Source organism: Chrysemys picta, chromosome 1 (assembly GCF_011386835.1).
Source record: "Chrysemys picta bellii isolate R12L10 chromosome 1, ASM1138683v2, whole genome shotgun sequence".
In the NCBI taxonomy this organism is placed as follows: Eukaryota; Metazoa; Chordata; order Testudines; family Emydidae; genus Chrysemys; species Chrysemys picta.
Window position 1 is genome coordinate 101,103,205 of NC_088791.1, and position 12,580 is coordinate 101,115,784.

Genomic DNA, 12,580 nt, shown 5'->3' on the forward strand with positions numbered 1-12,580 from the left:
GCAAAACTTTTGTCTTTCGGGGACGGGGCGGGGGGGGGGGGGGAAGTGTTTTTTAACACTTCCCAACGACAAACGCTTTGTCTTTCACTTGTCAGTGTAGACAAAGCCTTAGACAGCTAAGTCCCATTTTCAAAAGTGGCTTTGGCATTCAGGAGCCCAAGCCCCATTGACGTTCATAAGATTTAGGCTCCCAACAGCTAGATTCACAAAAGGACTTAGGTGCCTAACTGCCACTTTAGGTGCCTAAATCCCAGAATCAGGACCCACTGGGGTTCACAAAACCCTCGCTCAGCTGCCACCTAACCCTGTAGGCACCGAAACTTGATCAGTGCCAACATTAAAGTAAAAGTTCCCTAGGTACCTATGTCTCTGCAGCCCTATGCTGGGTTTTTGGACACCTAAGCCCCTGTGTTCTTCATGAACCTTCAAGACAGGTGCTCCTCTCCCTAACTCGCCTGTGGTGCCCAATCCTATAGGCATGTTTAGAGACTGCATACCAGATCAGACCATACAGGGAAGCTCACAGAAAACAGTGGGGGGTGTGAGGAAGAGGCAGTGATCCTTTGTAACTTTTAGCCCAGCGGTTAAGGTACTCAGCTGGGATGTAGGAGACCCCTGGTTCAAGTCCCCCTTAGGGGGGAGAAGGGATTTGAACAGGGATCTGCCAGTGCTCAGTTGAGTCCCCTGGTCACTGTGCTATAGATTATTCTGAGGCAGGGCTGTCTGTAATAATGGGAGTCATTGGGTCAGAGAGAAAATGTGGGAATGAATCTGTAGCCTGGTGGTCCGCTGAGAATCCCAGGATCCAGTCTCCCAGCTCCAATGACTTTTTAAATGACTTAATCCACAGTGGAACAGCCTCAACAGGAGAGACTGCGGTAGCGCTACCTCAAAATATCCCTTAGCCCCGTGGTGAGGGCACTCACCTGAAAGGTGGCAGAGCCCTGTTCAGATCTCTTCTCCTTAGCAACAGTGGGGGGAAGGGGTGGATCGTTCACATTCCAGGTGAGTACCCTAACCACTGGGCTAAAAGTTATGAGGGAGGTGAGCCTCTAGCGAAGGTACCCAATGCCAAGAGAGGGTTTGCAACTGAGGACCTCAAGCAGAGGGAGGTGTATCTCTCCAGCCTGGATTTAGGCACTGAGCGGGACAGCGCTTGGCATACACCCAGGGGCATCTCCCATTGGCTAGCTTAGGCATGGAGCCATCTAGGATGGTGACTTTTGTGAATCCCATTTTTAGACAGCTGTCTCTCCATCTATAGGACTATAACAGGGTTTAAAAGAGAACTAGATAAATTCATGGAGGTTAAGTCCATCAATGCCTATTAACCAGGATTGGTAAGGAATGATGTCCCTACCCTCCGTTTGTCAGAGGGTGGAGATGGATGGCAGGAGAGAGATTTCCTGATCATTACCTGTTAGGTTCACTCCCTCTGGGGCACCTGGCATTGGCCACTGTCGGCAAACAGGATACTGGGCTGGATGGACCTTTGGTCTGACTCTGTATGGCCATTCTTATGTTCGTATGTCCACATTCATTGGATAGGGAGCCAAGCACTGAACTCAGGCTCGGTGAATCCCAGTGATTTTCTAGGTGCTTAAAAGTTAGGCGTGGTGATGTTCAGTGCTAAGTTCACTTTCGAATCTAGCTCCCAAGTGCCTATGTCACGTCTGAAAACGGGATGTAGCTGTCTAATGACTTAGACCTTGCAACACTGAGCCGAGCAATGTGTAAGTACCTCTAAAAAATCTGGGCTTAACGGCTTAGGTTTTGGTCGAGACTTGCTCCTTTGGAAATGTCTTTTCTCTGTTAATGTGTGGATACTGAACCTTTAAGGTTGGCCTGTCACTACTATATTATCTTTGCGAAGTGCTGCAAAACTGTGCTAAAAATGGGAAGCATAGGAAGTGATCTAAGCTTGGGACAACTAATTATTGATCAAGACAAAATAGGAGAATATTTGCAATCTGTGTAGACAATGGGGAAATATGGAACATAAAAATGAAGAACATTCACTTCATACTACGAGAATGACTCTCAAAGTGGCCGGATTTCATACATACTTAGCGCTGGTGTGGCACGTGCTGTTACAGGCATCATCTTTGATTTCTGGAAGAGACAAAATGAACGTTTATACCCTTGCAAGTCAGCATTCTAAAACTATAAGTTCCTTTACCCCTTTCTGTGGTTTCAAACTCTTCCCCTTCATTTTCCTTATGCAAGGTCAGCTTCTGTCATCCTTGAACTAAATGATGCCTTATTGCCCAACGAAATCCCTGGGAATGCTTGGAGTAAGGGACTGCCCAATGTGAGTAAGGGTTGTGGAAGCAGAGAAGGGTGAAAGTCTTCCTTGTGCATAGGTCACCACAATGTGTATGCTATGCACCCCTGACGTCCTATTTTGGGAGGTACATGGGATGAAAGTGATGCACCTGACTAGGGTTGCATTTCATCCCTGTCATTTTACCTATTTAAAAAAAACTTAAAGACAAACTGTTACCATAATTGTTATATAAGCAGTAAAAGTGACGCTACTAGAAATACGACTGAAAGGTGCACAAAGGCATCAAAGCATTGTAAATTATGGGTTACAGTACATTTACATACTGATGTTACAAAAGTCATCAGTGATTTATCTCTACACAGTTCTGCCGACTTGGCCCATCCTCCCTCAGGCAGTTCCACTGCTAATCTAAGATGAGGAAGAGACCCATATTCGTTCTTTTAATTCTTCTCTTCTGCCAAGCCTATTTTACAAGCCTATCTGTGAAATGCAGCTATTGGCTTCATTATCCCAACTCATTGTACCTAATTTCATTTCCCCATTTTAAATCTCACCCTAAAATCTCTCTCTTCTCCCCCACTACCTACCTTGGGGTAGGATTCACCTCTGTGCAGAGAGACAGCACAAGGGCTATGCACCACTCAAGGGCCATTTAAGCCCCCAAAATAAAGCGTTAGTGAGACTTAAGTGGCACATAGGCCTTGCACTGGCTGCTGCACAGGGCTATTTCACCATCAGTGTATTGATGTTTTTCCTTAGCTCAGTATTGCATCTGCATCAGGAGCTTCTGGGCACTGGTTTTTGTCTCTTCAGTGCCTGTTGTTTTGTTGACTATATGATTATTTATTGTGTTTCCTTTGTATATCTTGTCCAGTGCCTTGCCATTGAAGATACCCTATTTTATCTAACCTGTGAATTTTATATAGCATCTACCCTTTTGGTTTCCAGGCAATGATTTGTATTGTATGTGAGGTCACAGTTAAGCATGCAGGCTGGGGTTTGCAAAGGAGCCCAAGGGAATTAGTTGTTCAAATCCAATTGAAATTCTAGGGGAATTGGATGCCTAACTACTTTGGGCCCCTTCTGAAAATTCCAGCATAGTCAGCTTTCTCTTCTAGGCCCTGGTCTTATTCCCCCAACAACTAATTAAAAATAACTTATTTACTTGCAAGTAAATAATTATAAAGCAATATGTAATATTATATAGCTGAAGCCAATTTATTGAAGGAGTTGAAGGGGAATGGCTCTGCAGAACAACTCTGCTCTGGAAATAGTACAAATTTACAGCAAACAGGAATTTCATTTTGAAAAGATCCTGGATGAAATAGGTATAGGCAAGCAAAGGGATATATTTAAGTGCGAAGCTTGTCAATTGGGTTGCATGATTCTCCATCACTATTGATGGCTAATCCCTTCACACAGGTCTTTCCAAAGACATTTCTTTCACAGTCAGGCTGAGGGTCTCATTGCCTTTCTGTAGCCTTGGGAGGCTGCTTGTTACCTAGTATTGTGGGAGAGAACCTTAAGTACACAGTGCATTGGGATGTATTCCTTGCCACTGCTCTGCATTCCAGAACACATACTAACTACATCAGAGAAAGGAGAAGGCACACTTACCGCTCTCACATTTCACACCTCTCCAGCCAACGTCACACTCACAGGAGCCATCGCCCTCAATCCCACTGCTGCATTTCCCATGGACACAAGCACATTCTAAATGCACAGATGTAAGTAAACCACTTAAAATATGCAGTGTAACATAGAGTGTGCATAGCAGAGCAACAACTGAGACATTAGATGCGTTGCTTGTATGCACTCTTCCTACACACTCCGTTTTCTAATGTACTTTACTCAGTTGTATATCTCTAGTATATAGACATTTAGTAGAGATGCCTATAATATTTTCATACACAGAAGAATATAAATGACTCAACGGATAATGGTCTGGATATTTGCCTTCATTTATGACCATCCTGTCCTACCAACACTATGCAAGCATTCGACTGTTTCCCGCCTCCCATGACTAGTAGAATGTTACATATAGACAATCACTATTTTCTTTGATTAGGTATGGATTTAAAATAATTTGCATGGATTCTACATTGATTTTTAGCCCATTCCCCCAGTGCAGAATTCACATGCCTTTGCAATAAACTTACTTGTAAACTCTTTCCTCTTCCCAATCAGATGTGTGACTGCAGCACACAGGTAGATACAGCAGTGAAGCCACGGCAGCATGGGCAGCAACATAGGCTGGACAAGCCCATCTAGGACCCTTGTCATGTACTTGAGCAGCTTGCCCATGCCTTAATTCCTCTTTCCTGCCTTTGAAAAGCCCTCTTAGTGAGTAGCAATCTATTTAGAGAAATGTGCGCGGCGTGTCTGTTTGCCATTTAGCAGAGACTAAATCTAAAAGCATAATTGTATCACTGTCAAGTTAATGTTTCCAGTTAGGACTTTTTAACTGGAAATGACAGTGATGAGAGGTGAAAAGAGCACTAAGGGGAAGATTACACACACATCCTGTCTTGCCATTAGCTGCTAGACCAAGGCAGTGATATGCAGGGTCAGCAGGTGGAGTCAATGAGCAGAAAAGTGCTGTGAAAAGCAGAGCAGAGGAAAACCACCAGCAGTAGGGTCAGAGAAGGTGCTGTTGTGGTGTCATGCATGAGACTGGCCCAGTGTAATGTGGGCACGTGGCCTAAAGATGCTAGTCGTGGAAATACAGTAATGACAAGAGTGCTTTGTGGGTAAAGGGGTGAACCTAGATGGGTCAGAGGGAAAGAGATTGTCTCCTTCTTGGGTGGAAGGCTTCAGTTCAGACTTCTTAATTTTAAACTAAACTATATGGTGTACAGTGTTGTGAACTCTTTGCAACTTTATTTCAATTTCATGGTATTTGCTGTTTTTCATAAAGCCCCAGATCCTGTTAATAACAGAATCATGAGAGAATCTCAGCTTTCATTTAAAAATAAGTAAGTTTCCAACCCGCATGGTGGCAGAGAAAAACTCAAAAATATGACTTGTGTGTAACCTAAGGGCTCAAGAACAAACAAACAAACAAATACGTCCCTCAATTTTCTAGAGCCAGTCATTATTATTTTTTTGTCTGTGACTCAATTTTTGAACACTTGGTGTTGGCAATACTGGGTATAGTCTTCCCCAAGAGCCTGCAAATATCCCCTCTCTCACTACATTTTATATAATGTGTATGCATGTAAAGAGAGGCTGGTTTCCCTCCCTCTTATGCCATTTTTACACAGGTGTAGCTCCAGTGACTTCAGTGGAGTTATTCCTGATTTACACCAGTGTAAGTGGGAAGATAATTAAGGCCTAGAGCGTTGAGAGGATATCGAGGCAGGGGGCTGAGAAAGCTGAATCATATGGCCACTGAATTCTGAAATAATTTCAGAGATTTTTGGCAGGTCAGCTTTCCACCTGTCAAGATTTGACACGATATCTGCATAGTCTGGAGTCACTAATTACCTTGATTGCAGTTGCGACTATATTTGCCTTCAATACATTTCTCACAGGCCGTTCCATTAAACCCCTCTTCACACTCACACACGCCTGTGCCATTAACACCATCCAAGCAGATGCCATTTCCAAAGCAGGCATTTCCACTTTTCCCTGGACAGGGCTGGCATTGTTGACCAAAGAAACCTGCACAGCATTCTCTGGTCTGAAATGGAGAAACAACATAACAAAGGTTAGAATTGGGGCTTTTAAGCCACTTCCCTGTGTAGGGGACAGTGCAGAATCACAGTGCTCTAGCAGAAGTGCCAGAGATCTCACTAGAGAAACACAATCTGTCCTGGGGCTGGTTCTTATGCATGGGCAGGTGAGCCGTAGAGCAGATGACTTCCCCGTGCAGTGGATCAGCCCGGCTCTATGGCCTAATGTGGAGAAGGCTGGGCCATGGCTCCACCTCTGACTGCTTCCTTTTCAGACTCCTAGTGGGGAGCAAATCCAACTAGTTCCTGTGCTCCCCACAGTGCAGAGTGTAGGGATTGCTATTGCAAGAAGTTTCAAAGAGTTACTGTTCTCTAACCTCTGCTCCCCTTCCCTATCCTTGCACAGTCCCCCGCTGCTGAACTACTTTCTGTTCTGGAAATGTCACAATTGGATGGCTTGCCATTTTCACAACAGTTTTTTTTCCAATTTTTAAATTAAAATCTCTATTATTTTTGTGAAAAAAATTGTTTTAATCTAAACAGCATTTTTCAACAGAAAACTTTCAACGAAAATGTTTCAACCCACCCTATTAAACTTCTGATCACTCACCGTAACTGGAAGCTATTCTGATAAAGAGGCCTATTCAGAAAGTCCTTAAATCATGGGGCTGGAATTGCCTTTTTGTACTATGTTTGTACTGCACTTGGCACAACGCGGTCCTGGACCACGAGTGGGGCTCCTAAGGGCCACCACAAAACACATCATAAATAACAATAATGAATAATAATACTTACAATGATATTTTTAATGCACTTTGGCAGGCATCCAATATGAATGGATGTCCTTCCCATAAAGTTTTCAGTATAGATGCAATATTTCTTCTCTCCTACCTGTACAAAAGTTGGCAAGACAACTGCTTCAGTGTTTGATATCACACAACTATTTTTAGACATTTAAAAACGGTGTCAACTTTGTGTAAACAATATACTCTGTACATCTGTAAATAGTCAGCCTGTGTTGGTAAATATGTTCATAACATATGCTAAGAAAATATTCTCTGATGTAAAAATAAAGTAGGCAAACAGATAATTAGCTAAATAATTTACAGGCAACTTAGCCAAGTGCCACTGTGCAAACCACCTCAATTTAAAACTAGTCACTTTTGTCCAAAATTTGAACTGAAGCTTTTTTGAAATTTGAAAAATATAATTTCTTTAGGTCTTTATTTTTTTTTCTGGCACTTTTCTGAACTTCCTAGTTGTTTCTGAAGAAGGATGTGCCAAAATACTGTGAAAATGGCTGTCTTTACGTTATTCTAGGCCTGAACAGAAGCAGGAAATGCTATAAATCTTGGGAAAGCCCGTTCTCATAAGACAGCCAGCCTAATTTTGTAGTCCCAAATTCAGATAAATATCCAGTCATCTGGGTATTTTTTAGAACTGAAATGCCAAAATTCTTGAGGTTTGTCCATCACTATTTTAGTATGGCTTTGCTAACCAATTATCTGAATAAAGTGGGGGGAAGTTTACAGTAATTGTGTAGACTTTTGTAATCACATTACTGACATAATTATTTGGCCTTAATAATAAATAATAATAATAAGAAAAGGTATACAGCAAAATCTACTCATACTTAATCTAGATTCCTTAAATCCTAAAGATTTAACATAAATCTTAATCCTAAAGAGCAGTCTGCCCATAAATAAAATCCCAGGATGATATAACTCCTACTGACTATTTGGCTTCCTGAGGATATTATCTTGCCACTGACCTATCCTCACTGGCCAGAAAATGAAATGTGTATGAAACAGATAACTGGGAGATGAAAAAGAAAAAGAATTCTCATTAAACGTTCAAAACACACTATAACATTAGTCCCTCACCTAGCGCCAGATCATGTGCCCCTTTACTCCACTCTCATGATGCAAATGGGCCCAAAAGCTGCCCTATAAGGCTTTCTTTTGCGTAGAAGATTCCCCAGCTGGCACAGAGCCAGTATAGTGGGCTCTGTTCTATTCCTAGTCTCCTACCCAATGTAGGGATTGGGAGGGACCCTGGCCAGAGCGCTTTGCCTTTTAGCCAGCACTGTTTAGAGCAGTCTTGAGAAGGCTCTAATGTATGCCAGGGCCTGAACTGGCTCAGGGATTGGGGGAGCATAAAGTTATCTTTAAATTACCTTGTTCCCACTCTCCTGGGGCCCAAGGCAAGAATGGCTCAGCTGGACTCAAGGGCTGTTGGGTCTGAATAATTTAAATAAATGTAATAGACCAAATTCACTGAGGTAACTCCATTGAAATTAACGGGTTTCCACATGGGATAAACTTGGCCCATTAATTTCTCTCTGTATTAGAATTGACAATGATACAAACTATGTGCACTTAAGGTTAATTATAAAATACTTACAAATTCTTTAGTTCCAGGAGGGCAGCGTGATCGATACGAACACAGGTTGCACTTTTCCTTGGCAAATACAGAGGGGTACACAGTTAAAGGTTTACACTACCGCATATAGTTTCAACCTATGTTTCTATTTCCAGCCCTTGCGGGAATCAGGAGATATAAAACAGTGAAAGATCATCACTTTGGAAAACTAAGGATTAGGGCTGTCGATTAATCGCAGTTAACTCACACTGTTAACTAAAAAAAAAATTAATTGCAATTAAAAAAAATTAATTGTGATTAATTGCAGTTTTAATTGCACTGTTAAACAATAGAATACCAATTTACATTTATTAAATATTTTGGATGTTTTTCTACATTTTCATATAGTATTCTGTGTTGTAATTGAAATCAAAGTGTGTATTTTTATTACAAATATTTGCACTGTAAAAATGATAAACAAAAGAAATAGTATTTTTCAATTCACTTCATACAAGTACAGTAGTGCAATCTTTGTCCTGAAGTGCAACTTACAAATGTAGATTTCTTTTGTTACATAACTGCACTCAAAAACAAAACAATGTAAAACTTCAGAGCCTACAAGTCCACTCAGTCCTACTTCTTGTTCAGCCAATCGCTAAGACAAACATGTTTGTTTACATTTGCAGGAGATAATGCTGCCTGCTTCTTATTTACAGTGTCACCAGAAAGTGAGAACAGGCATTCGCATGGCACTGTTGTAGCCGGCATTGCAAGGTATTTACGTGCCAGATATGCTGAACATTCATATGCCCCTTCATGCTTCGGCCACCATTCCAGAGGACATGCTTCCATGCTGATGACACTCATTAAAAAAATGTGTTAATTAAATTTGTGACTGAACTCCTGGGGGGGAGTATTGTATGTTCCTTTTTCTGTTTTACCCGCATTGTGCCATATATTTCATGTTATAGCAGTCTCGGACGATGATCCAGCACATGTTTGTTTTAAGAACACTTTCACTGCCGATTTGACAAAACACAAAGAAGGTACCAATGTGAGATTTCTAAAAATAGCTACAGCACTTGGCCCAAGATTTAAGAATCTGAAGTGCCTTCCAAAATCTGAGAGGAACGAGGTGTGGAACATGCTTTCAGAAATCTTAAAAGAGCAACACTTCAATACGGAAACTACAGAACCCAAACCACCGAAAAAGAAAATCAACCTTCTGCTGGTGGCATTTGACTCAGATGATGAAAACAAACATGCGTTGATCCTCACTGCTTTGGACTGTTATTGAGCAGAATCCATCACCAGCATGGACGCACGTTCCCTGGAATGGTGGTTGAAGCATGAAGGGACATATGAATCTTTAGCTCATCTGACACGTAAATATCTTGCAATGCCAGCTACAACAGTGCTATGAGAATGCCTGTTCTCACTTTCAGGTGACATTGTAAACAAGAGTGGGCAGCATTATCTCCTGCAAATGTAAACAAACTTGTTCGAGCGATTGGCTGAACAAGAAGTAGTACTGAGTGGACTTGCAGGCTCTTAATTTTTACATTGTTTTATTTTTGAATGCAGGTTTTTTTTGTACATATTTCTACATTTGGAAGTTCTACTTTCATGATAAAGAGATTGCACTACAGTACTTGTATTAGGTGAATTGAAAAATACTATTTCTTTTGTTTTTATATAATGCAAATACTTGTAATCAAAAATAAATATAAAGTGAGCACTGTACACTTTGTATTCTGTGTTTTGATTGAAATCAATATATTTGAAAATGTACAAAACACCCACAAATATTTAAATAAATGCTATTCTATTATTAACAGTGTGATTAATTGCGATTAATTTTTTTAATCGCTTGACAACCCTACTAAGCATCAAAGACTACCACTGCAGCTGGATTGCCCAGCAATGTAGGGCGTATATCACAGCAGGACTGTAGGGATTTCTCACGAGAAGATTTCTATCAAAGAACTCTCATTGTGGAGAAGTGTAAAGGCTCTACAGGCCCAACAGCCAAAGGAAATCCATCCCAAACAGTTCCTCATAGCAATAACATTAGGGGACAGATCCTCATCCTTGGCTCTGCCCCTGCATCCTACTCAGGTAGCACAAGGGTAATGGTGAGTTGCCTTAGCACAGGGGTGGCCAACCTGAGCCTGAAAAGGAGCCAGAATTTACCAATGTACATTGCCAAAGAGCCACAGTAATACATCAGCAGCCCCCCATCAACTCCCCCCCGGCAGCTCCCAGCACCTCCCTGATCAGCGCCTTCCCCTCCCTCCCCACACCTGCTGATCAGCTGTTTTGTGGGGTGCAGGAGGCTCTGGGGGGGAGGAGAGAGGGCACTGCAGGCTCAGGGGAGGGGGCAGGAAGGGGTGGAGTTGGGGTAGGGCCTGTGGCAGAGCCAGGGGTTGATCAGTGAGCACCCCCTGGCACATTGGAAAATTGGCACCTGTAGCTCCAGCCCCAGAGTCAGTGCCTACACAAGGAGCCACATATTAACTTCTGAGGAGCCATATGTGGATTCGGAGCCACAGGTTGGCCACCCCTGCCTTAGCAGGACAGCTAGGGATTCCCTTCTCACAGGGCAAATCCCTATTGGTGTGGAGTCAGCTATGCACATAAACCCTGCTTCAGCAAAGCACTTAAGCATGTGCTAACTTTAAGCACATACTTATGACCACTCCTATTCAGCTATGCACATACTTAAGTACCATTGACTTAAGCATGTCCTTATGTCCCTTTTAAGTGCTTTGCTGAAGCAGGGCCCTAGTTGGGGAAGAGTTTTCTAGAGGGATCCAAGTGTCTATACTGAGGAATCCTGGTGTAAGACTGAGCAAAGGGAAATGTAGACTTCTAGGAAAATTTGCCTGACAGCAAAACATGCTAGTTTGTGCAATAGTCTCCCCAGGCAAATAACAGAAGCACCAAAGCTTGAGTCACTTAAATTTGAACTGGAAAAAGCACAAATCTTGCATAGTAAAATGCCTTTTCCAAGTCTAATTTCTGTGCCATGCCAGCCATAAGAACAAGCAAAGTGAACTGTCTATGGGCTGCCCTATTTGCCTCTCCAGTAAGGAAACCATTGACTGTTTGAGCATTGGCCTGCTAAACCCAGGGTTGAGAGTTCAATCCTTGAGGGGGCCATTTAGGGATCTGGGGCAAAAATCTGTCTGGGGATTGGTCCAGCTTTGAGCAGGGGGTTGGACTAGATGACCTCCTGAGGTCCCTTCCAACCCTGATATTCTATAATTCTACGACTGCCAGCCCCATGGAAAACCACATCCTGTTCTCCAGAGGAAGGTAGAGCCAGTGCTTAATTTGTGCCAGGGCACCTCTAGGCTTGGGCAGTTCATAGCCCCGGCACCTCTGGGCTTGTTGCATCAATTATGAATGTAAAATATTGCTTGAGCCCTGGCACTTCTTTTATTACAAATTAAGCACTGGTCATTGCAATTTGTCAAATGGTCTGATCTATGTGAAGAACACAATGGGCAGGAATGCCTTTGTTAGCGGTTAAGAATGGGAATGGATGTGTGTAGAAGGAATCTACATCTCAGAATGGAAAAAGGAACTTCTTTCCTGTAAAAAGTTTTGTTCGGAAGGTATTTGTCCAAAAGTGGACAAAATCCAATCAGTGGTTATTAAAGCGGTGGGTTAACTTGGGCCCATATTGATATACTGAAATCTGGCGGGGACAGTGGGCTTACTGCTATGATGTTGTTATTGTATTCAGGCTGTTAATGTACTGACTGCAGAATCAAAGTAGCTTTTATATGATCTCAAAGCTTCTGCAGGAGTTTGTTGTGGAAAATTCAAACATTTTTGACTGCTCAATACAATGCAGTATGTCCAATGTGCCTTAGTTATATTTTCGTACTAACATCTATGACAAATTTTAAAGCAACAATCTCAAACAAGACATGACATAACTTACGGTTGTAATCACAGTATCATTGATATCACATCTGTTCTTCTGTATTTCCAGAATTTTTCCCAATCCATGGATAACACCTTTGTCAGTTGCAATATTTGTGTAATTTATAGGTGCCTCATTGATGTACAGCTGTAAAGGAAATGCAGTCCGTTAAAATACAGTAGATCAGCTGAACTGCACAGCAGTAGTACTGACTTGACAGAAGAAATAGACTCAGCTGGGGGCTATAACAAAAAATATTGCCCAAGGAGATCCCAGACTGAAAGAGTGCTCTGGAGTGGTGATGGAAGAAAGAAGGAACAGCAT

General features: G+C 42.2%; 1 protein-coding gene across 1 annotated transcript in view; it reads right to left on the minus strand.

The window, feature by feature from the left end:
• Positions 1–12,580, minus strand: part of STAB2 (stabilin 2) — a 138,640-nt gene that overhangs the window by 51,464 nt on the left and 74,596 nt on the right. Inside the window, exons 35-40 of the mRNA XM_065565181.1 lie at positions 12,275–12,403; positions 8,365–8,421; positions 6,757–6,852; positions 5,774–5,969; positions 3,905–4,000; positions 2,067–2,112 (exon numbers count right to left, since the gene is read on the minus strand). Coding sequence (XP_065421253.1) covers positions 2,067–2,112; positions 3,905–4,000; positions 5,774–5,969; positions 6,757–6,852; positions 8,365–8,421; positions 12,275–12,403 — 620 coding nt within the window. The remainder of the gene's footprint in view (positions 1–2,066; positions 2,113–3,904; positions 4,001–5,773; positions 5,970–6,756; positions 6,853–8,364; positions 8,422–12,274; positions 12,404–12,580) is intronic.